Source organism: Leptosomus discolor, chromosome 4, assembly GCF_034619465.1.
Source record: "Leptosomus discolor isolate bLepDis1 chromosome 4, bLepDis1.hap2, whole genome shotgun sequence".
Classification (NCBI taxonomy): domain Eukaryota; kingdom Metazoa; phylum Chordata; class Aves; order Leptosomiformes; family Leptosomidae; genus Leptosomus; species Leptosomus discolor.
Window position 1 is genome coordinate 45,645,350 of NC_141394.1, and position 26,339 is coordinate 45,671,688.

At 36.5% G+C, this 26,339-nt stretch overlaps 1 protein-coding gene across 2 annotated transcripts in view; it reads left to right on the forward strand.

Moving 5' to 3' along the window:
• Window positions 1–1,486: 1,486 nt before the first annotated feature.
• The window catches only part of FBXW7 (F-box and WD repeat domain containing 7), a 103,431-nt gene continuing 78,578 nt past the window's right edge, over window positions 1,487–26,339 (forward strand). The window contains exon 1 of one of the 2 annotated variants that reach the window (XM_086464228.1): window positions 1,487–1,972. In XM_086464228.1, coding sequence (XP_086320354.1) covers window positions 1,487–1,972 — 486 coding nt within the window. Of the gene's footprint in view, window positions 1,973–22,665; window positions 22,813–26,339 lie in introns of those variants that run through there. The other variant, XM_086464229.1, reaches the window with a different exon arrangement.

Sequence of the window (26,339 nt, forward strand, 5' to 3'; positions counted from 1 at the left end):
GAATATCTTCCTGTACTGAAGTACTCATTGAAACCTATTTTCTTTACTGCTTCTGCTCCAAGGAGACTCAGCAGTAATTCTCCCTTCCAGTATTGTATTGTTGTACTTTCTGAATATCTCTCTCACAGTGTAGCCTTCTGAGTGTGTGGTATGGTCTTTGGACACCCAAGGACAGTGGTTCTGTACATGATGAAAAAGCTAGTTATTTTCTCTTTGCACACATTTCCAGGTGCAACCTGTGAACTTGGCTACTTGTTGAGTTCATGTCTGACTTCACCTACTCAGCATGTCACTTGAATCTAGGGGAATAGGAGTAATGATGTGCCAGCCTCAAAGGTTGTATATCTGGAAATGTAATGCCAAATTTAAGATCTAGCTAGACTGTGTTACATCCCTCTGTTCTTGTATATGGCTTTGCACGCACATGTGTAGCCGAATGTGAGGATACTTTGGAAATTGCATTTGTGTTGTTCAACTTCTATTAATATGCACTTAAATTTGGCATTTTTTTTAACTTCTCAGTCTCATTTAACAATTCTTGTAGCTTCTTAGAGTTTGGAGAACTTTACTGCTAACAGCGATGTTTGCCAGGCAAGGTATGTGCTGTTTCTGGGCTGCATGAGCTGCCTAGTGATGTCTACTTGTGATCACTGGGCGTCTCTGTGGCCAGTTTAAGACTTGGAAGTGGTAAGGCTAGATTCTTTAGTGGGTGTTCTCTTTTTCATTTATCTAAAAGAAAATGGTAGTGAGAAGAAATGAAACTTTCAATTATACCTGAAACTATGCCTGTTCTTAAGGAATTAAACCAAAAGCAGTTAATCATTTGTGAGTAATATATAAAGTCTGTAATCAAAAGAGAGGGAAAATGTAATGCCACTTGAAAATGATCTTTGTCCAATTTTTAGCAAGTAATTATCATGTACTTCGATCTTCTGTTAACATGAATGTTAATGGCTCTTGTGGATTCTCTAGGAGGGCAAGTAGTTCTGAATTTTGCAGAATCTGTTGCTTACAGAGATCGTGATCAGACTGTTTGATAGAAGAAATAACTGTTTTGCTACAAAGTTGTCTGCGGTCTGTTGGGGTTTTTCCAGTTGTGTGTCAAGTAGAAATCGTTCCTTGTTTTAGAATTTGAAGTTGTCAGGAGTAATACAATGAAATAAGTTTTAATGCTTTTGTTAGTCAAACATTGACAAGCTGCCTAGGGCAGTGGTGGAGTCACCATCCCTGGAGGCATTCAAAAAATGTGTAAATGTGGCACTTTGGGACATGGTTAGTGGGCATGGTAGTATTACGTCAACAGTTGGACTAGATGATCTCAGAGGTCTCTTCCAACCTAATGATCCTATGATTCAATGATCTAATAAATAAAATGTAACTTTTGTAATTTCTCACTTTTTCTTTTTTTTTGTCTTAGAATGTGAAAGCATTTGCATCTTCAGATAGCCTAGCCAAGGTCCAAGAAGTAGCAAGCTGGCTTTTGGAAATGAATCAGGAACTGCTCTCTGTGGGCAGCAAGAGGCGACGAACTGGTGGATCTCTTCGAGGTAATGCTTCCTCAAGCCAAGTAGATGAGGAGCAGATGAATCGGGTCGTAGAAGAGGAGGAGCAGCAACAAAGACGACAACAAGAGGAGCAGCACATTGGGAGGAATGGGGAGATAGGAGAAGAATCTGGATTTGATGACAGGCATGAGTCTCAGCAGGAACAGTTAGAAGAAAATAACAATAGACTTATTACAGTGGATGAAGAATCCACTTGTAACCAAGAGGAAGAAGATGATGAACACGCTGGTGATCAAGAGGAGGAGGTGGAAGAGGAGGAGGAAATGGACCAGGAGAGTGATGATTTTGATCAGTCTGATGACAGCAGTAGAGAAGATGAACATGCTAACAGTAACAGTGTCACAAATTCCAATAGCCTCATGGACTTGCCCATTCACCAGTCATCGGCATTCTACATAAAGACAAAGGTGAGAAACTACATTTTTTGGTGTTCTTAATCCCTGTTAACTCTGAATTTTGGCAAATAATTTACAATGAAGCAAAGATTTTACTTCCTAAAGAGGTCATTATGAAGAACTTACACAGTCCACAAAAAATCTACTGTTTTAACAAATAATCAAATTATTTGCATGCATTTGACATAAGGAAATACTCCTATGTATTTTAAGGAATAGAGCTCTGATGACTATGTTCAAAAGATCAAGGTGTTTCTTTATATTTTTATGTGCCAACTCATACACTTAGTAAGATTCTCACAGCATTACTTATGATATTTTCCTTCTTGAAGCCGGTAAGAAGGAAGGTAAGCAATTGTGCATATGTGTTGTTCTCTGAGAATATCTGGTCATTTAGATGAAAACATTGTAATGAATAAATAATGGGGAATATTACAGAAACATTGAGTTATTCCTTCTGGCCAGGTTACAGTAAGTTCATTGACAAAAGACAGGGTTAAAAAAAAAAGTGTTAGCCAGTGATTCAGTTACAAATTCATTACATAATGTTGTATGGTGTCCTGCTTGTGAGGAGCTTGTAAATTGTGTGCAGTGATTGTTGAGAACTTCCGATTTGCAATAAGAATTTGGGAGTAAATATTAGTATTGTTATTGCTTTTGTATCACCTAACATTTTAGATTTTTAAAAAAAAAATGTTTTGGAGTATTAGCTGTAGTGTACATTAGTAGTTCACCGTATTTTCCAGAGTCTTCATGAAGAACAAATTCTGTTAACTCCTAGCTGCAACAAAAACTGAAAGACTAATGAAGGAGGTGATGCTGTCTAATAAAAGAGAGGAGCAGGCAAGTGTTCTTGTGGAAGAATGTTGTTCCTAAGCCAGTGTACCAATTTCTTAATCATTAATTGGTGATAGAACACCTAGCCTCCTCTCACCTTTCAGAAAACAAAATGACAAAACCCCCTCAAATTTTTACAATGTACTTGGAAAAAAAAAACAAAACTGATGTAAACCAAAACCAAACCACAAAAAAATCAGTTAATCTAAGTGTCCTGGTTTGGCTGGGATAGAATCATATGCCAGCCATTAGCAGTTTCAAGCCAACCCGGGCAGCTGACCTGAGTTAGCTACAGATGTGGCCCATCCCATAATGTCATGGCCATTATAAAGGAAAGAGGTTTACTAAGGAGAGGGAGCTCCTGTGAGGTTTCTGCTGGGGTTCATCCTGCTCCTCCTCTGGTTTTTGCTGAGAGCTACTTTGCACTAGATCCTGACAACAGCATATTAATTTGGCTAAGTATTTTTCCATTTGTACTAGTTGTGTTTTCATTAAATCTATTGTACTTTTGCCTATGTATCTTCTCTCCTTTTCCCCACAATTCCCCTCCCTGGTTGGTGAGGTTCATTTGGTAATAGAGCAACTGTTGGCAGGTTAGCCCTGGGTTCAGGCTAAACATAGACAGTAAGTTAACAGGGTTCCCTGTGTGTTTGACTGTGAAGGTAAATGTATAGAGATTGAGTATCAGTCTTAAAGATGCACTGGAACAGGTAAATAGGATGAACATTTGCTTCTGGAAGCTGCAGCAGTATGTTTTTGGTAACAGCGATTAGTATGTAATTCACTTGCGTGTTTAAAGTACCTCAACTAACATCTTTGTTGAAAAGTCATAATGTTTTCACATGAGTTTTTAGTAGATTAAATTATTTTTCTATTTATAATTCTGTTGTTCAAAGTACTGAAATATATGCTTTCTATTTGGAGTGAAATACTGTCATATTTGATGTCGTTCAATTGGCTGTTTACAACTCAATCTTGTTTTTATTTCAACGCTTCAGTTTTCCTGGATTTTGGAATGACTTAGTTTTGGGTAACAACCTGCATCCAGTATGGACTTGATATTTAATGTAGGAAATGCTTACACTCAAAAATATGTTTTTAAGTCTCTGAACTGGAAACTTTTTGAAGTGCTTTGTAAATAACTGTACTCAAATGATCTACAGACAGAGCAGAGTATAGTTTTCAGTTTTGGTCAGTTCTGAAGCTTTCTTTATCTCCAATGATGAATGCAGGTTTCTTCTCTTTTTTTTTTTCTTTTAAATTTTTTTTTTTTTTGGGTGTATTTGACAAAGTGAAACAAGCTAGTTTAGCCTGAAGGAAGTTGCCTGATAGATTTTTGTATAGATCCACAATTTCTGCGTGGTCTGCTAATTGCTTTGCATATCGTTTCCATGCAGTGCGGCCATTTTTGTCTGTGTTCTGACCCCAGGCTGTGCTTCTGCAGGAACTGTTGGGAAGCTATGTAGCAAACCATATCTGGGAATTGTTCTTGATTCATGGTACAACTCTATTTTAGGTAGTTTTAACTGTGCACATGAAGGAATCGGCACAGGTAAGAAAGCTGCTTGAGCTGGCACTGCTCTAGGTCATGGTTACATAGTAAGACTGACATAATGCAACATTAATGTTGTAAATTCATTAATAAACCAACATTTAGCCATATGAACACATACTGTGTTATGAAATGTAGAAATATTGCTGTGCTGGAGCATGAATGAATTACCAGAGTAAAAATAAACATGACTGACTAATATGCTGCTTTTGAGAAGAAAAAGTAGTGTTTGTAGACTAATCAGCTGCATTTGTAAGTAATTTCAGGTTCTACCTGTTAAAGGTAGACTCATCCTAGGAAACTCAAAGCCGATAGACTTACTTTTAGCTTTTCAGATAGGCTTCTCAGCATTTGTAGTCTAGTACGGTTCTCCTTATAACTGGCTGGATTTCTTGCTCCCTTGCTGTATGCTGTACTCCTGTAAGCCTTGCTTTGCCCCACCAGTATCAGCTATGATGGCTGAATCTGCTGCTTACTGTTTGTGTGGTAGATGTAAACCTGCCTCCTCAGAAGCATACGTTCCTCCTGATCCAACACAGTTGCTAGTTTGATCTGGTTGTACGTAGTGATACTGGCAACGCACAGTTTTCATCACTACTAAATACTAAGAGATAACAGTGAGACGGAAGAAAATACCAACTGCTATTGCCATAGGTGTCATTGTGCAGCTTATCTCAGCTTTTTGATATCTCTGTTCTTTATCCCTCTACTTTTTATTCTTTTCCTCATAAGCTACAGAATAAAGTCTTTTTCTAATCTGACCTTTTTTTTTTTTTGCTTTCCTGTCTGCGGGAACCTATGTGATTTAGGAAGGAAATTGATTTCTGTGCAAGCTAAAGCATTTTTTTAGAAAAATTTCACCATTTGAAAATAGTAAACAGTCCGGCAAGGCAGTCTATGTCAAGTCTAGATAGTAGTTGTCATCAGTGTTTAAACTTCTGCACCTTTATTTTACTCTGCTTTCTTCCTGTTGTCTGTCTTTTTTTGACCATTTCTTATTTTTGTGTTGTACTCAAGAGCTGTTTAACAAGCGGGGTTTTTTCCCCTCATAGATAAAGCAATCAAGTTCACTCCTGAGAAGTCTCTTAAATGTAAACAATGACACTGTCTGTTGGGCATGTTTTTCCGTTTTTTTTGTTCTTGTTACGGTATTTCCCTGAAGACTCTGATTTTGAATATCCATCTTGAGTCGTGGATATCAGAACTGAGATTGAAACTCCAATAGCTACTGTGCCAATGACAAAATTCTTACATGCTATATATTTGCCTGTTAAGAAACAATTCTGTTAACACTTTTGACTGCAGCATTGCATTGGGATTTCATGTGAGACTGACTTGTCTAATGTGATGCAAGCCTTTTTCAGAGAGCCTTCTCTTCTGTAAGCATGGCCTCTGTACCTAGAGATAAGAATTGGCACTTGGTTGTATTAAAGTGACTAGAGTTTTCTTGCATCTAGTGTGCTTCATCGGATCCTTTATTGTTTGCTAATTTTAATTCCAATTGATCTGTGTCCTATCAAATGTTGTCATGTCTATTATATAAAAATATTATTTATCACAGAAGAGCAAAGTAAATATGCACAGGACTTGTACAGAAGCATCTTGATGCTCATTCTTCACGAAGTACGTTGTATTTGTGGCATCTGTTTCCAGTGCTGTATGATGACTTTGACTGAGTTCCTTATGAATGGTCATGTAACAATTAACCACAATATAAGCAAACGAATATATTCACATATTTCGTAGCAACTGCCCTTAAATGCTTTTATCCCTCAGTACACATGGGAGTCTGTAACATTGCAAGGACAAGAATGTATTACTGGTAGTCACTGTCACTGGGAAATAGCTTATATAAATTAACATTCTTGCTTATTTTAAGTTGAAGTTGTTTGTCTACCTGTCTTCATATTCTTGAAATTGTAGTATTAACAAATATATCATGCCAGTAATATTTTATCAAAACTGGTGTTTATGACTTAGGTGATAACCAGCATGTTTTTATGGAAAAATTGGCATCAGTGCTTTTAATCCTATTCTATGTCAAACATTGCATTTTCTCTTGGACTGACACCTGGGTTTCAGCCTGTGGTTATCCAGGTTGTACTCTGTTTCCTTTTCTAATTTTTTTTCTATATTTCAGTGGGTTTATTTTAGACTTCTGAAATTTTTTGATTGTTCTAATTCTTAAAAATAATTTTGATCATATCATCTTTAACTCGTGCCATTTTTTGTGTCTTTTTTTTGTTTGCTTAACTATTTCTACAACTCCCAGTTTCATAGTTTTTTAATATTAAAGATGGTCATCTTCAATATACTTAAATAATTTGGTTTTAATTGAGGCTTTCAGTTTCCATCAAGATGAGTTGTTTTTCTTTACTTGCTATAAACTTTTCTTATTTGGAGGAGTATTGGCTTCTTGATTATCTTAGAAATGGTTTCTAAACAGTTGAAATTATTTTCAGGTTCATTCAGCTTTGGTGTGGATTTGGTGTATTTTGTAGAAGGGGGGAAAAAAAGTCATGACTGCTTATACCCAAGTTACCATGAAGTTAACTTTATTCTGTTAGTTTTTCTTTATCTAAAATGCTACATTCCATGAAAATTTTAATATTAAATGTGTGTAGTGTTGAAGTCACCTCAGGAAACAATCACTTAAAATAATTAAAAAAACTTAAACCCTTGAATTCCTGAGACACAGTAGCTGCATCCATTACAGGAAGTATTATCACAGATTTCTATGATTAGGCAAAATAACTACTTCATATCAGACTAGCAGGTGTGAGATCTCCAGAGGCACATATATACATGCTCTAGGTCAAATTGTGGTATCAAGGCATGTTTCTTTTCTTACTACTGCTTGCATGCTTGAAGCCGGTCTCTGGCAGAAGAGGAAAACTATCTGAAGATTATCCAGAAATTAGAAGATGCAATTTACTGTGTTCATGGCAAAAAGTTTTATTCCACGTGTAGGAAACAGTTGTTGGGAGATACACAAATGGCAGCCCTCTTTCCTCTTAAAGTATGCCTATCAGTTTAGGCAGATGCTGTCTTGAATTTTCATATAATTTCTTCTTTTCATGCCACACCCTCCCATTCGAGGTGGGATGCCAGGAGCCACTTCATATTTCTTCACAAATTCTGTTTTGAGGGGAGGATACACCGGAAGGCACTAAAGGTGTTTTCATGTATTCTGTAAGGACCTGAATTTTAAAATCAAATGAGTGGGTAGAGCAGGAGGCTTGTTAGCTGGTGCATGGCTGTTTTTCTTGTTCTAGGCTCCATGAAACATATTCGTTTGCTCTGCTTGTGTGGAGGGGTGCCTGAAGGAGTGTTTGAGCCTATCTCCGGGAGATGCTTGGTCCTTCTGAACAACAGGCACTGTTCAAGAGTCTTTGCAACAAACCCCTCTTACTTGAACATTTACTTCCTTTTCTTCTATTGAGGTTGCCATGCAGTTTAAAAATTAGGGTATATGAATGTGAAATGTTGTGCTAACTATTTGTTTTGTGATGGTGACTCCTCATAAGGGGTCAGACATTCTCATGCAGAACCCTCCACTAATTTTCTGAGTTAGTGTCCTCTTCAAATGCGGGTTTGCTTATTGGAGGATTGTGGGCTGTGATGGTAATTGTTTTGTTGGTTAACCAGAGCTTTCTAATAACGAGAAGACAGATTAGCTAAACCGAAGATGAAAAATTCTTGTATAGTTGGATCTACAACCACAATAGCTGCTTTGATAGCCCATCCAGCAGTTGTCATATTTGAGCATTTGCTTCGTTACTAAAGGTAATAAGGTGGGGTTTTTTTTAATAGATCCCTTTCATATATAATGTATGTTACAAATAACATTGGTAAAGACTGAGAATCAGCTTAATTTTCATGTAAAAATGGTGTACTTCAATTGCAGCATCCTCTTATTCTAGGTACCATACTGCCTGTTTGGCTGTAAGTCACTGAGCGTGTGTGCGTAAGTAATAGTGCTGTTCCGAGAATGCCTTTTCTTGGTTATTCGTTGACCATGGAGAGTAGAGGGGGGAGAGGGAGAACAAATAAGCTGGTTGAATTCAGTAGAGATGGGACAGGATGTACCGCTGGAAGATTTGCCCCTTGGAGCTTGAATATACCCATCTCTCAAGTTCTGAAACAAGTCTAAAGCCATGCTTACCTTTGAGCTCACAAATAGCAGCAGAATGGGACAGAAGTTTTTACTACAAGGTGGTGCTTGGTCCAGGCTAGAAGATAGAGCCTCAAGGGTATAAAGGATTTATTTTTCAGTGATTTTTGGTTTTGTATGGAAGGGTAGCATTAATTTTTAAAATGAAAGAAAACTAAGATTGCACTGGGCATTTTGTGTATATGTGAAGTGCAAAGGGACTCCTCTATGAAAGTCTGCAGTTATTGTCAGAATGTTAATGGACTAAAATATTTGTAGGGATAGGGGAAATAAAGGATGATTGGAGAAATGCTGCTCCTTAGAAGCAGCTTTTTTGTGTTGTGTACTGGCAGTACACGCAACTGAGAGAAGGTTGGAATATTGTATGTGGGGCGGTGGTTTTGTAACGGTGTATGTTAGTATTCTTTTCTGAGCAGCAGGGGGGGCTGCTATTCCTTTGCTGCAGCCCTATGGAGACTTGTGCAGTGTTCCTTGCAAAGGTTTTTCCTGCTCCTGCAGCTAGAAACTTGAAGCATGTTCTTCATGCTCAATGGGAGGACTCACTATTTTTTATTTGTGAAGAAATCTGTTTCCAGTATATGAAATGATGTAGGAACATTTCCTTTTCAAAAAATAAGTATTAAACATTTTCAGATGGCTTGAGTGATTAGGAATGCAATATAATTCTTCGCTCTGAGTGTGCAGAGAACGAGAAAAATTTTATACTACAAAGAGGTATTTTTTCATCTTTAGTTTTTGCACAGATTACACCTAGGGTATGTAGATTCTTCATGCCTTTCATCTGCTGAGTCGTCTAGCAGTTAATGCTTTATAGAGTTTTTAAAGTAATAACTGGGTTAAAGCTGTGTCAAAAGGGATGCACACAAAGAATCACTCAGACTAAAAAAAAAAAGTTGGCAATATATTTTTTTTTACTCCTCTTGCTTCTGTGATTCTCATTTTTAATTAAAGCTTATTTCACATTACTGTTTAGAAGCTTAGAAACTGGGAAATTTTCTCCTCCCTTGGTTCTTCTGAACTACAGCACTAAAATACAATGAGTTAAGGTAAGTAAATGACTTGGGATAAACAATACATAGTCTTTACAACTGCCAGTCAGAATTACTTCTGCATTATCATGACAGTTAAGTTATTTTGGAGCAAATTTTGCTGTTTAAAAAAAATACTTTTTTTTTACTCTTCTGCTACGGAGCCTTGTTTTTATATTGGACTGTAATAACATTAGAAATACTCATACTCTGAGATTAATGTCAACATCAACACTTTTAACCTTTGACTACTTTCTCATTTATATACTACACAGTTCAGTTGCTAATGATTCCAAGCATGCAGGATCGTTTGGAAAGGTTTTGCAACTGTCATTAAGATGTAGTTTGTTAAATATTAAAACATCCATGGAAGGAATGCAGATTTTCAGTTTTTCTGTAGATAGCAAGATTCTTCCCCATCTGTAGTAACCTGCAGCATGCTTCTTTACTACAAATATCAACACTTTTGAAAAGTATTTCTCACTTGCTCTGCTTTTACTCGGCTGTGTTAAGTAATGGTTTCATTTGCTGCTGAAGGCTTGCAGAGGTTTAGCTATACTTTTGCCTTTTGTAAGTAGAATTGCTCCTACACCATCACTTGCAGGTAAAACTGATGTTAGATAATTGCTGCTCTGCTAATTTTCCGTACTCTGTAAGTTGATTGTGAAGCTTGCTAATTGATACGTGGGCTCTGCTTGTACTAAAGTGGTTATGCCTGATACAGTTTGTGGCTTATCTAAGAACTTGGCTATCTAGTTCAGCTTTCTCAAGCAAAGTTTTGAAAATACCTAGTAATTAAATTTAACTGTTATGTTAAAATGTCACTTGCAGGCAAAGGACAGGAATTTCTTCTATAATAAATTGTGGGTTTTTTTCTTTCCCTTAGTGAAGGGCATCTTACCTCTTTTCAGTATGATTTTTATAAATATTACTACAGAATTAAGTAAAAGTGCTCATGTTTAATATGTGGAGTAATTGTGTATAGAAGGAAAAGTTAAAAATCTTAGTACTTGGGAAGGAAGAAAAGTAGTTTAACAGAAAATATTGATGCTGACAGTTTGAGCCATAGTTTTGACTACAAGATTGTATTTAATAAGTAGATCTTCATTGATTATTCCCCCACCCCGCCTTTATTACAGAAAGATGCATGGTTTTTGATGTGGAAAGAGGTAGTGCTGATTTTTTTTTTATTTTTTTTTTATTTTTTTTTTTTAGTTTCCTGTTACAGAGATTGCTTACTAGGCTGAGAAAGGTGCAAGCAATTCAGTGCCAACAATTGAGGTCAGTCTTTCAACTCCAGTCAAGGGATTTACCTCAACTAGCCACACTGGAAAATAAACCTACAGAGCTTTTGATTGTGCCAGATTTGTCTGTATAGGTATCTGACTTAATGAACAGTTGCACCTTCTTTGCAGTGAAGCGTGCATGTCAGACTGTGTACTTTCCTTATTTCCTGGTGGTTCTCTCTCACCAGACACGTCCAGGAGTTTCTCCTGAACATTTGTGTAGTTCTTCTGCAGCCATGTTGGTTCGCTGTTCACAGGCATATTTCCACCAGTTCCTTAAAGCTGAAAAGATGGCAGTGGGGGAACCAGCCTCTTGGTTTAGACTAGCTCAGAACTGATGTGTTGCCACAAGGCTGTATTGACTTGTATTGTCCTTTAGTTGCTTAGCCTATGCAGAGCTCCTTAAAGGTAAATATTGGAAAGGAACTTGCCTGTGTTGCTCAAACTGCCATATCGGTTTACTTTGTGTAGATTAAATTGATGTCTTCAGGATAACAACTTGAAGCAGTGTCATGTAGTCACACATTTTCATAGGCTTTGAAATCAGTGTCGGTTGGGCACCTACACAGTTTTTGCTCTGAGTCTTTGTTCTGAAAATGAGCTTTTTTTTAAAAAAAAAAAATAAATAAAAAAAACCAAACCACCAAACAACCCAAAACACAGTCATTAATACCATGTATGGCAACAACATTATGAAGCAGAAATCAGGAAAATGTGCTTAAGATTACTTTCATTTTGCTTACTCTGTTGGGATATCTGGCTTGTCTAACATTCATTTGGGAGCTCTGCCCCACTTAAATATGCCATTTGTTCCTTATGTTGTTCTCGACTATGTGGCAGGTGCTGTTGCATGATGTGATTGTTAGCCCAAATATCTCCAATCTGTAGTGATACAGCTGTATTTACTGAGCATTTTATCAGTGAATGCTGTTGCTCTGAATGTAAGTTTTAAACTGCTTCACCTTTTGGGGCTTAACTGAAGCTGATATTACTGGTTATGAAACTTGATGCAAATGGTGAATCGAAATGTGAAGAAAGCAAAACCTGTGCTGGTGAGTTAGGTTTTGGTTTTGTTGACACCCTGCCTTCCCAAATGGGTGGTATTAATACTGTTTCAGCTATGAATTTGAAGTGTATGTTCAAAAATACAAGTTATGATCAGTACATTTCTTGTATTCACTGATGTTTTATACTTAAAAATTATGAGACCTGAAATTAGCTTAGAGGCCTGGAGGAACAGAAGGTGATCTGAGGACCAGAATTATGTTTAACAGCTGCTGTGGGACTAACATTTTTTCCTGATGTGTTTTTTCTCTCACTGTAATCTGCAAACTAGCAGTATGTCCTTTATTTCTGTAGGACACTTTTCATTATCTGCAGAACATGTTGCTATTCAGCAAACGTGCAAAGTAAAGTAATTTACATATCTTTACAAATTCTTGAATATAAGAGGAAAACTAGACAACACCAACTTCTGTGCTAGTTTAATAATTTCTGAACAGGCAGAGTGCTTAAACCCAAAATTTCCAAGCTGTCTCAGCAGTGTGTTTGAACAGACAACATCTAATGTCTATTGACAAAGGGTGATTTTTGACATGTGAACTGTTTTTCTTTGGTAGTGTATAGTGTCTGATCTGTGCATGAAGCTATGCTTGTGTAGTAATGATAAAACATGCATTTTGTGTGGTTATGTTAATCTGCTGTTACTTTGTTTAGGTTGCCTGTGAATGTTTTACAATTTTCTTTACTGGTGCAATTTGTATTAGAAAAATCCCTATAAAACCTAGAACTAGGGTTTCTATAAACTGTTCTCTGTGTCGCAAATCTCCCTTCTTGTCCATAGTGTGGTTAATGAAAACACTGTCTAAACTTCAACTTTATGTGAATTTGTTTGAGTTCTGCCCATTCTTTCCTGACCAAACAAGTTCAGGACTTCACCGAATTACTGCAAAATGTGCTTTATGTTTTTTTTTTTAAAAAAGACCCTCAATTAAACCTGTGTGCATTGACTGTGTCTAGTACAACTTCTGATGTAATGTTAAATATAGTTGGTTGGTATTGAGATTTTAAAGGTGAAAGTTAGGAGTTCTTGTGCATAGATGGATGTATCTAGAATAATCATTGAAATACAAGTGGAAAACATTGCTGTCATCAGACATCTCTTCAGGTTTTTTACTTCTACTTTCTCTTCTTGCTAATTTTAAATGTTGTTTCTTTAGTTTGTAACAACAAGAATTGGGAAGAGGGAATGGATCTGAGAAGGACACAATTGCTAAGAAAGTGCAGAGATTTCTATCCCAAGTCAAGGTGGTCCAAACCAACTATTTCTTTATAGAACCTTGCTTCTTGTTATGTTTGTTCTTACTAAAAGCTGATGTTTTCTACTGACTTTACCTGACCATATATTGCATAATATAAAAGGAGGAAATTATGAATTTCCGTAAAATTCAGTGTAATTCAATCTTGGGAGACAGTGGCTCTGCTTCTCAGCTGTATCATGAAATATTTCTCCATTAATGTTATTAAAATTTAATACATTCGTTCAATCCCTGGTGCCTCTGCTGAAACAGAAAATGTACCTACCACCACCACAGATTGCCAGCAGGGCAATTCCACCTTATTCATCAGAAGTCATTACTACTTTTATGTAAAGTATGAACAATGTTTCCTGTAAGTGCAAATCACATTCTTCTGTCATCCAACCACTGGTTATCTATGTTTGGAAGTGGGCAGGAGACCCTTTGTTCTTAAATTATGGAGTGCCCCTTAAAGATGGCAACTGCAGTGATTGTTATTAACCCAAATATATTGAGTACTAAAAAAAAAAAAAGGAAACAAATAACTAACACTCTTTTTATGAATGTCGTAATTCCTTCAGTTCTGATCCCTTGGTCACATTTTCTAAAACACACAGAAAGTAGTTCACTTAGTTCAAATGAATAAGTAAAAATGAAATGAAGAAACTGGAAGTGACACAGCTAAATGGAAGAAGTCAGACTTAAAATCCTTAGTTATGGATCCCTCATTCTTGCCAAATGTAATATTGTTGTTCCTCCTCTTTAAGCTGGACTTCATCCAAAGCAAGAACACTTTCAAGTGTACTGAGGCATTCACCCATCTGCACAACTTTTGGCTTTGGTGTAAACCGCTAGCATTACATGTCCTACAGCAAGTACACTAAAGGCTGTGTTTACATGTATGCATGTGTATCTGTTTTGGAGGACAGACTGATGAAACTCTTCCTACGCTGTGCCAGTCAGAATTTGGTACTGCTGCACTGCATTTCTTTGCTGGCAGGGTTTGATGTCAGAGTATCCGACAGCCAGTAAACTCAAAGCTGGATTTGGTTGTCCATATACAAAAACTCAATTCTATGAAGTACTTAAAAGCATTTTAAATAAGTAGTATTTGAATAAATCAGAGAAAGCCCGTGTCTGTTAAGTAAAAATACAGGCAAAGCTTCCCCATCTTCTAAAAAGAAAAAAGAAGGAGGGGTGTGGAAAACAGGAAAGAAGACAAAAGATCAAGTTGGCAACCATACTAACCAAGAGTGCCACCCCTTCCACAGACTACCTGGTTTTTTTCAGTAATCTAGGCATTCTTTACTTTGCATATCTTGAACTTTATAAATAGCCTCACACCCCTTTGCAGTATGCTGTTAACCAGCTGAAAAGGATTATATAGCTTAATTTGGTGCTATCAAATGAATGCCAACATAACAATCGGTTGTTGCATTTGTTATTTATGTGTATTTTACAGTTCTAGTAAGAAAAACACAATCTTGTATCAAAATAGGCCTTGATATTTATATTGTTTTCAACGCACCAAATGTAATAATTTGTTCAACCTTTTATTTTGCCCATAGATAATATAGCTAATATGAAAGGTGTTACTGTGTTGTCAGGCTTTATACAAGAGGAATTTTTTCAATGCTGAATAAAGGATATCTGGACAGAATTTTTCACAACAGAAGAAAAAAAAAATTTTTTTAGGTGTATTAGGTGACAGATATATTTTTAACACCTTTCTGATATTTTGGGGGTTGTTCCTTTTTCCATTTAATACGTAGAAAGGAAGAAAATTCTAAGTCCAAACCTAATTTTGGCAGTGCTTTTTGGACACTATTCCGAAACTGATAATCCTGTTTAAATATTTTGGTACTGCCTTGTATATAAGTAGAGAATTTCTTACTGAAAGGCTTGAATTTTACATGAAGGGTGATACAGTGATAAGAAAAGCTGAATTACTGTATGGAAAACTTAATTTTGTGGTTTCCTGTCTTCCTTTTTCATAAAACCTGCCTCTTTACTAATAAATACACCTGCTTTCCCTTCCCCTGGTTTATCCTCAGCTGGGAATTTGACTTGCATTTTAATCCAATGTTAAATATTTCATGACTTCTCTACCTGTTGTTGTAGTTCTTAATTCTTCTCTCAGCTTTATTTAAAGGTGCAACAACAGCATAAATAAGTGGTCAGCAAATAAATTCCTGCAGAGCAGCTGTAGCAGTTCTTTTTAACAGCTGGTGCAACTCTGACTAGACCAAAGAGTTTATCTTGCTTATCTGACAGGTCATATTATATCCAATGAGGACTGGGCAGACATTTCTGGAATATTTGTAAAATGCAAGAGGATGCAGCTGGATTTCTGTTACATACCTGGAATATTTTCTGGAATGTTTAATGAAGAAATGAAGACATATGCTTTAAAGATAGCTTAAAAAAAAAGTGACAATAGCAACAAGACTCCATAGTACAGTAAATAAAATTAGGAGGCTCGTGGAGTAAGCCAAATAATGTAGGCCTCTGGTTACAATTATCATGTGCACTTACAGGGTTGTCTATGGTAGCAATTACGTTTTTAGAATGCACATGGTTTGGTGAAGTGTATGTTTTAATGATACGGTAGCATCATTAGTATTCATATTCTGTAGTCTTGTCAATATGCAGTTTACTAGATAGTATGTATGTTTGTTTCATAAGCACTTAATGTGACCTTGCAAAAAGCTAGCTTGTGCAAATGGTCCCTTGTAATCTCTCAAATGCTGTTTTGCACTAGTACTGTCATGACCGAGGGCAGATCCCACGCCTATGGCTGCATATACCTGCATGTTCCCTTCCCTTCTTTTGAGATGAAATTCTATATTTGTTGAGGTGCCTAGGAAGCTTTTGTCATTGTTTTTTCTGGACGAGTACGTGAAGGGATGCATGGACAAAGAGAGGTGATCTAATAGCTCATTGTTGCCCAAAGATGGAGACCTTGACTACTTCCCACTACCAAACAGTTTTGCTGTTTGTCTCTTCATGCATCTGAATGCCTTGTAAACTGATCTAGTGGAAAAATTACTCAGCAACAATCAGAAATTGAGGGTTTTCAGGTATCCTACTTAGTGCAGTAATTTCAATGCTCTCAATGCTAAGTAGTTCTACAGCCAGTTTAAGGAAGGGTTTGGAGTAAGATAGCTGGAGGAAGGAGGGAAGGTGTTATTCTTCTTCTTTTTGCTACTAGGATCTCCAGCTGACCTGTTTATCTCATTTTAGCTTTGAAGAAGATCAGCTGGGGGATCAGAGATCCAATTGAGATCTATTATTTTTTACTGACAGTCATTCAAACTCACTTATGTGAATGCAACTCACAGGTCACAATTAGAAACTGAAACTAGTGAACCTTTGCTGTAGGTTAGTATGACCTACTGCTTAGATTCCCCAGTAGGCAAGGCTAGTGTAGTTAAATGCCATATGCGAGCTTTAAAATGGTAGGTAAAATTTGAGTATGATTTCATTTCTCCATGCACTCACACTTAGATACTAGGATATTTAAACGGATATAAGCACACACATAGGCATGGAAAATGTCTAGTAGGTATGGCCATCTGATGATGTCTCCTTTGCTGATATACTAGATATTCCATATCTTCCTTGGCCGCTACTAGTGGATTTCTGGGGAATGCTGTCTTACGGAGTGTGACGTATTTTGCCAGACAGCAACTTTATCATCAACCGTATCTATACTTGAACGTTTATAATATTTTTTCACTATAGGAGTGTCATACAAGTTGTACCATCTTCTGCCAGCAGCTGCGAAAGGTATATCTCCTTCTTGCCCTTCCATAGCAAAAGTTTTAAAGTAGCTTTTCTTTGTATTAGGTAACAGCCTCTTTCATCACAATAGTTATTAATGGCCGTGCCTCAATACAGTTCCAGAGACAGAATTATAACCAGGAAGTATCATCTGAGTGAGTCCAAGTTAAGAAAATCTGAATTTTTCTTGACTATGTTATGAAGCTTTGCTGAAGAAAACAAACCTTGTGCAGTTGGGATATCTGCCTGTCACTGTCTGTCTTCTTTTCCGGAGGTTATGCATCTCTTGACTCCTTATCGCCCAATTTGACAGAGAGATATTAAGATTACACAAGTTTTCAAGGTAACTAGATGGTAGTTAGGAAAGGGGGAGACTTATTAATGCATCTGCTGAGGAAAAAGTCTACAAAGTGACTGTCACCTGTTAGATATCGTTGAATCCTTTTGGAGTTGGGTTTTCCTCTGCCCATGCGAACAGGTTCAGTTGACATTTGTTCCTCACTTTACACTGTAGAAGCCATTTATTAGTCCAAACTCATAAGCCTGAAATGAAGCTTTGCTGTAGCTAGACTGTTCAGAATGACTTTTCCATGTAGATCCCCTCAAGTTTTGGGACCATAAAGCCTCAGAGAAGCTGTAGTGTAACTCAAACACAGCTCTAACTGGCATGACAATCTCACCTGGAACCAGGCTTCATTCATTTTGTTGCTCATGGTTCAACAGGTCTACACTTGTTTGGTTTTCCCTAAAGTACAGAGAAAACCATCAGTTCACAAGTTCTACTAGCAGTTTTACTCCTTTTGCATACTATTAAAGTGTACCTTTTTTAGGAGATTCTGATCTTGTGAGATCAGAATCATCTTCTCCATTGATTGCCTCTATACCCTCTTCAGGCATCTGGGTCATTATGCCTTCTTAGACATACAGATTTTTGTATTGAGTAAATTTGGATATGATAGAGACTCTTCAGAGCAATAGCTTTTTCTGTGCAGCACCGCTAATATGGTTGCAGTTGGTTTTGTATTGGAGTGCCTTCTTTCTGTATAGCTTATTTGTCTGCCTGTAAAAAGCAGGCTACAGTGCAATGTATCATTTGGGAACCATTTATATACTGGTATTAGAAATCCTTCACAAATAAACTTGGGACAACAGCCCTTATATGAATGTAGTTACTGATGTAGTATAGACTGCCTTGCTTTGCTAACAAAATGTTTCTTGCTTTTTCTACACATGGGCAGGGACCAGCGTGAATATCAAGGGAACAATAAGGCATGTGCATAATGTAAATGATAGTGCGTTCTGTTTGCTACAGCTATGCAGAACTCACAAAAAATGTTATTTAGGAAGTATATGATCAAATATATTCAAAGGATTATTATGCTGGTATTATTAATTTGAGAAAGTGACTTTTAAAATCTTGCAGTACTCTACTTTATCCATTTGAGGGCAGCTGTTCACCGATGTTAAGAACTGTGGAAAAATTGCCTGAGGTTCTGCTTTCTGCATTTTAATCTTTATACCCTTGCAAGTACTTTTTTTACTTTACATTTAGGTCTCCTTAGGTCTTGTACTGTTCCATCACCATATTAAAACGTCGTGAGTGTGCTTATTGTTTTCTAGTCCTGTTAATATGCAAAACAATTGTCAGCTCTAGGAGAAGATTCTGTAAAGTTTGAATAAGCTGGTTGTCGTTGTTGGAATAAATTTCTAGATCCATGTCTTAAAACCATGGCCTTCCTGTGTTAAGTATACTGAATGAGCTAGTTAATTTCATAATGTTTGCTTTCTGATAACAGCTCCTAAAAAGCTCTGCAACAGGATCACTTTAAATTACTCTGACTGGAAGGTATAAAAATTACTGCTGCTTACTACATGCTTTCATTTTACAAAGACCTCTCTTCACTGGACCAGCCAGAAAAGAAAAAGGAGTCTTCTGGATTCTTAAAATTACAGTTAATAGTCCATGATGATCTCAAACTAATGTTTTCAAACTGAAGTTTTCAGGCACTTTTATGCATCTAAATAGTGATCTGATTTCAAATGTGATCTTCTGATTAAAATGACAGGCAGGCACTTAAAAAGAGCATTATTTGAAATCAGCCCCACTTTATTTAGAAACAGGATGTGAGAAAAATGTATTACAAAGCATTAAAGCTCAAATTTTCATAATTTCACACTTGTCAGGTTTATACATGTTCTCACCATGTATAATATAAAAAATACACATTTTTAAAGATAAAAGCAAGAGTGGCTCTTTAAACTTTACATTTAGAGCTTAAATTAGAATTATATGTGTAATAAATACAAAAATAAGTTATTTCTACTATATGCAATAAATTCCTGACACGTCTAACATAGCCAACCCTATCCATTTTTGTCTTTCTGTTACACCCTCTTACTGCTTAAATTAGACTGTGTTTTCAGGCTAAGGACATTCACTTACTAAATGTTCATAGCTGTCCAACATAGCTTGGGGTCTTTAAACATTACTGTAAGACAATAATACCTACAGTCAGTAATGTGTAGCAAGTCTAAGACTAAAAAGAAGTGATGATACATGGAAATAAAATTGGGCAAACAAGTTCTCATCTGCTAATGCAAGTGTTTTTTCTGAGAGACGATGATAAAAAGGGAGGAAAAATAGGCAGAGATAAAACCTGAAGCTTTTCCTTAGTGCTGTGGTAAAGTGTGAAATCTAGCCTTATAATTTCATGTGGGACAAAAAAAGTGCCTTATTTTGCTTTGGCTTTATTCGCTTAGAAAGGGGACTACACTGAATGTGAACACAGTACCTTTATTCAGCTAAAGTATGTCCCTGTGGGATTAATCTGAAATAGTTGGGAAGTTCCTGAGGAAAAACCAATGTACTGTTGGGGAATTTTATCTCAAACCGCAAAAGAAGGAGGGCTGACAATCAGAGTTTTGTCTTTTCAGAGGTGTGAGAATAACCTGGGACTGGAGACTTGTGCTGTGAGTGGTGCTTGGAGAATGCCATGCTTCAGTCTTGTCTGCTCCCCAGTTGTATGTAAATCTGTAAATGGGCCAAGTTATGTTCCTGTTTCGCACTTTGGTTGTGAGCTAATATTAAAAAAAGAGAGTGTAAGCCTGTCAAGTTGTAAGATACTAGACTCCGATATTAACTAATAACGACTGACACTAAAATAGTGATCTGCTACACTGTCAAATTCTCCTTTCAGCAATTGCACAATGTAATAACCTTTTAAAGGTGAGGTTTATTTCAGCAGTTTCCCTTGATGCGCACGCACACACATACATATTTCTGTGTGCAGTTAAATGAAATATTGAGTATTTATTAAACTAGAATCTGAGGTTTGCTTTGTACAAAATACTATATCTGATCTTGTGTTACATGCATACTATTCAAATCTCAAATTACATGAATATAAATACATTTTGGTAAACTTCCCGCTTTGTTGGAATGATCGAGACAGCGACTGGTACATTAAAAATGGAAGACTTTGACCTGGTGCGTCTTTTTGAATGATACATCAGTAGGGATATGTAAGTTGATCTGTTTTGGGGTTTTGGCTCTGTTCTTCAGTTATTCAAAGTAGACACAAAATGCTACTCTTTCTCCCTCTTTGGAGTGCTTCTTTGAGTGCAACTGAGATCCCAAGACACCTTTCCAAAGTCTTCTAGCCAAGTGAAAGCCTAATATTTATTGTATAAAGTGTGAAGTAATTCAGAATGAAGCTATAAACTGTGATGTAATGATACTGCTGTTGAGTACAGGTAATGGTAAACTGGTTTTTTTTTTTGGAGTTGACAGGAAGAAATATAAAGAAGGAAATGTAAAGAGTCTTTTAGAAGAAAATGTATTCTAAATGTGCTTTAGAATGGCATTTGAATGGAGTGGTAGAAATGGGTGGGGGGAATTGGTGCATGAAAATACTGCAGCATTCTGTCACAGCATTTCTGTATGCAACATCTGTAATGAAATAAGGGATTTTTTTGTTTGTTTGTCTGAGAGATATTTTGTTGTAAGTGAATCCTTAACTGTAATGTGTCTATACTCAATGAAACACTAGGGATTTTTATAGATGTAAAAAAAGTTTTTTTTTTTTTGAAAAGCATTCAATGAGTAAATGTTTAGTCAGGGAAGCCCTCTATATGCGAGTGAGACATGCTTACTAGCTTGGCTTTTTGAAGGGGAGAGAAAGGTGTAAGTGGAGATGCTAATACAGGCATATTTTAATGCTGTCTTTTGTCAAGTTACAGTTTTGTACTTCAAGCATTAAAGCATTACTACACTCCCTCTTTTGCCCTCACATAATTATAGAGTTAATTATGTTTGCTGGGTTGTGCGTAAAGGGACTTGTAAGATTTCTTAATGGTTGTTTATTCACTGTATTTTGGACTGTACTGCCTCAGTTTGTACAAGGGCTTTGATGGCTTCTGGTGTCTCTTATCAGCAGTTTCATGAGATATTTTTGCAGGCTTTTGTCTCTTTCTACTTAGGTTTGCTCAAAAAGGTTTTCAAAATTTGAATATATTTGTAAGAAACATGTACAAGTATAGGGTCAGAAGGGGATTGGGGGAACCTGGAGGCATTGGAGGAAAACTGATTTGATCAAGAAAGTAAACTAATTGCGGATAATCTGAATAATAGACATTGCTGTTCTAGCTTTGTTCAGTGGAGTAAGAACTTTTTTCTTGAAAAATGGCTCTCAGTCAGGTTTGTTGCTAAGGGCAACATGTCCTTCAGGGGCCCTTCTCCTTTCTTTCAGTGTGATGAATGGGCCTGAGCAAAATGGTACCCAAACCTGTGATGACCAGAAAAGGGAAGACTATTCCAGTACCTTTGCATTCCTAGAGCCAAAGCCTCTGGATGCTGCTCCCCCCACAGCAGCAGGGAAAAGGGGAGGAGGTGCAGGCTGGGGTACCTGTACATAAGTAAGGAGAGCCAGGAAGAAGGAGGAAAAAATCACAATATAGGTGAAAATACAAGGATGGCTCTTCTATTAAAAGAGCAAGTTTCGAGCCATTATGTTCATTTTATGGGACTCCTCCCCCCCCCCCCCCCCCCAATTTTATTTTAATTTTTGTTTCTTTTTTTAACTTTTGGACTTACTAATGTATTATGTTGGTGGATGGTGGTTGAGAAACAGCAAAGTCCAGATCAGTTTTTCAGTCATTAGCTGTCAAATTTTGTTGAAATTCCAGAGGAAATCTGCCAGGAGAGTGGTGAAGTTGATCCTGCACTAACAGTGTTACTGTCTGAAGGTTGCAGTCTCCTTGGATTCTCCTTCTGAAAGCACAACACCAACTTGTGTTCCAAAAAAAAAAAAAAAACCCACCAAAAAAACCCCAAACAAAAAAATTCTTACTTTACTGGCATAAGTGACTGTGGCTATTAAAACTTGTGGCAGCCACGATTTTCTTCTTCTTTTTCAATCTGCTGATCCCTTTTTGGAGAAGGCTCTTCTGATATTGCAGGGGAGGTCCACCAGCTGTTTGACTGGCAGGAGCAGTCTGCATGCCCCTTGGTAGTTTAATTCCTGTCTATACTAGGATAGCTTGCACTTCACTGAGCAGCAGACAGGTCGGGACACTTGGCAGGAGAAGGTTGAGAGACAAAGGCAGCAGGCTGTGGGGAGCTGAATCACCAGTCTGAAACTTTAAAAAAAAAAAAAAAAAAAGGAAAAAAGAAATCATGCAACTTTAGAAGCAAAGTTTTTAGCGATGTTCTTGTGTTATTAGTAGACTTGACAAAGTAAGAACGATAAAATGTCCAAACCTGGGAAAACTGCCATCAACCATGGCTTGCTTCCTGTTGATCTTAAAAGTGCCAAAGAACCTCTACCACACCAAACCGTGATGAAGATATTTAGCATCAGCATCATTGCACAGGGCTTGCCCTTCTGCCGTAGGCGGGTAAGTGTAAAAGTCTTTGAAACCTGAATTTTGATTGCTTGGCTTGTAGCTCAGTGCCTTGTCATGGTGCATTCATTCTATGAGGAAATACTTATATCTATATTATCTATCCACTCAGGATGCCATAGAGGAGCCGTCGGGTCATTTATTTCAACAATTCTTGTGCTTTAATTAAAATCTGTACATGTTGTCTTAAGCTATTAGTCATTTAAAGTGGTATGTCAGAGATTCTTTTATAGTTGTAAACCATGTAGATGAAAACAAATGCTGTATAAAATAGGTGCATTCATAAATGTGTATTTTGCTTTTATTCATTCTTTTATGTGATGTAGATAGTTTGGACTAAAATCCATTGAATGCAGTTCTGAATTGTTTTGGCACATGCGACTTGTTGGATACTAAAGCAGAGAATTTAGAGATGTTTAATATTTAAATGTTTTTTAGTAAGAATTATTGAAATACGATTTTAATACTTCTGTAACTCAGTAATGGAGATAACGCTTTTGCTGTTACAGAAAATAAAAATAGCATGTTACTATGTGGAGGTTGCGATATAGTTTATATATAGACAATCCTAGCCTGACAAACTATCGCAGGTCTTATACTACAGCTTCAGGAACCGCATGAATAAAGTGTCTCTTGAAGTACATTTAATTAAATGCGAGAGAGAGGAAAAAAAGTTTTACATTTTATTCTCTCTGTAATACAATTTTCAATTAAAAGTGAGTATTTTCAAATCAACTTCCATCGTGATTTCATTACTGAGTTTGCATACTGCTGAGCTCATATTCTTTGAAGTAAAATTAGTTTTCCTTCTTTATTGTTCTTTGGAACACTTTTTCAGTAAAACTATAAATAAATTTACTCTTCATAGTGAATTTTCCCAATGCTACTTGGAGTTTTCAGTTGCTACTGAATAAATATTATTTCCATTTATTGATGCAAGTTTTAAAATCTGGCTCAGCATTTGTAAATGTGCTGACTTTCCTTGAATGTCAACATACTCCTTTTTAGCAAACTTAGTTAAATCATAGACAAAATTTGTTTGACAAGATCACCCTTGAAAGCTTGATTTCTTTTTACTATGTTGCTTTGCATATCTGAGCATGTTTCTTATATGAAAAAGGTATATGGCATGTGTTGAAAGCTAGCAACATAATATCGACCTGCAGCAATGTGAAAATTAGAACATATATATATGACTGTTTAATATTGGATCATGTGTATTTAGAAAAGTATTTTTTTCTGAAATTAGATATTATACATGTGTTTAAACATTGAATAGGAACATTTCGTAAGGTTGAATTCAATAAAGTAACTATTTTAATAGATATGCTTTCAAATTTTTTATTTATGATTTGAGAACTGTTTCTTGAAGATAAGTGTTTGGAGTATGTTTGGATAGTTAGTTTCTTTGTCTTGGATAAAGCGTAGTATACTGTGTAGTAGATATATTTCACGAGCCTTTTTGTGGCTGTATTAACATGTAACACTGTTGGAACTTTAATGCTGATGTTCTATGTGCGTGTTTTCTGTAATGAGAAGTGTGGTTGTACATTAACTTATCACAAATTTATGAAAAAAAAAAATTCTAAAGCGGTTCTCTGAAGACTTTGAATTGTTCTAAAATGACCACAGTCTGGCTCAGTTGTCTTGTCCTAGACAGAGTTCAAGCAGTCAGTTTAATGACTCAGAGGTTTTAGGTCTGGGAGGGTTTAAGAAGCTGTTCAGTGTCTACTTTTCTTTTAGCATTATGACTAAGGAGGAAATGAAGAAGTGCTGTAAATGTATGTTTTGCCAGTTAAGCTATCATCAGTTTATTTATCTTGTCTTCTGACACTAATAATTCTCAGTATGATGGCTGTTGATAGTGGAAAAGATGAGAGCTCTGCCTTTAGTCTCATGCCTTGCAACACTCAAAGCCTGCATGTAACTCGTATTGATTACCATATTGGGTTCCTTCTGTGCTAACACACAGGGGTTGCATGTAAGATCTGCACTTTCATTTCTGCATATTAAAAAACATCAAAACAAAAAAATCTAATTTTGGATATCAACAGATGAGATAATACTGTTACGTGACTTAGCATTTTATTAAACATAGCAAGAACAAAGAAAGTATTTTCATGTAAGATGTGTTTCATGACACAAAGTCTTCACTAAAATGCAACTCCTAGAGTTATTTTAAAATTCTACTTTTCATTTAATAAGTAATGCATTGAATTATTTAGCATTTAATGTTCAGGCCTAAACTTGTTGTGCTTTAGAGCATGAGCTACAGTTTGCTTCTAATTGAGTTGGTAGTATGTTAATACCAGCTTTTTTTTCTGGCAAGTGTGTGATTGGGCCATTTATACACTGACCTGACTTAAAGATTATTGACCTTCTCCTTGTTTGAACTCATTTCTTTTCCCTCCTTAATTATACGTTAAACCAAGCAAAACATCTTTAAAATGTGTACTATGATCCTTGGGAGTAAAAATATTTCCGCTATGAGAGCTGACAATTTGTAGCTTCTGCATCCTCTGTATTAGTTATACTGGGCTTCTATCAAGAAGTGCGCTATAAATGGTCACACGACTTAACAGTTTGCCCTTATGCATTTTGTCAGTTTGCTCATGTAGTTAAAACACTTGTTTGCAATACTACTAATCTGAATCCAGTTAAAAATAGTATTGCTTAGCATTCTTTGTGTAGCACTTCAGAATAACTTTAGTGCATAGCTCTGAAAGTACTGGACTTAACCAATAGGCATATGTGTTCCTTCAGAGCTGTCACTGAAAACATTGATGCAGTATTGTCAAATGTAGACATAGCCATAGTCCTTTTTAGCCATTGACATATCTTTTGTAGGCCCTGAAGTAGATTTTGCAGTATAATGTGAAGAAGCAAGGAATACCTTTTAACCAGTACACACTTCAGGTATCAGATATCATTTAGTTCTTCAGTGAAATGTAACTGCAGCTGATCGTTGATCATACGAGAGTCACACATCTCACGTATGTTCCAAAATGAAGTGCTGTATTTTGTTTGCCATAGTAAATGCTTCCAGTTGGCAAAAAATTGGTCTGTTAATTAACTATGTGATTTTTCCCTTAGGTTGCTCTTAAACCTCTAACAGTAGAAGTGTTTTTCCTTCTGAACTGTTAGAATTCTTAACTATTTCAAAAGCTGTACTTTAAAAATAGGGGGTTTTACCTCTTTATTTTTTAATTTTTTTTCCTGAAAATTCCAGTACTTACTGCTCTTGGAGGTTGCTGTATGACAATTTCATCACATTGAATATATGTTTTTAAGAAGTGCTAATAAGCTGGAGAATTTGTTGAAGTTACTTGTTCACTTGAAGCATTCCTTCATTTCAAGTGGCTTAAAGTAGCATTGAATTGTTTATAAAGCAGGGGGTTCAGTGTGCACCCTGTGATATTCCAAGCTAGACAAGTCAAGATAATAAATGTATCCATTTTCAGTGCCTGCACTCTCAGAAACAGCAGAGATTCTATTGTACTGTACCGTTCTGTGAGAATAGT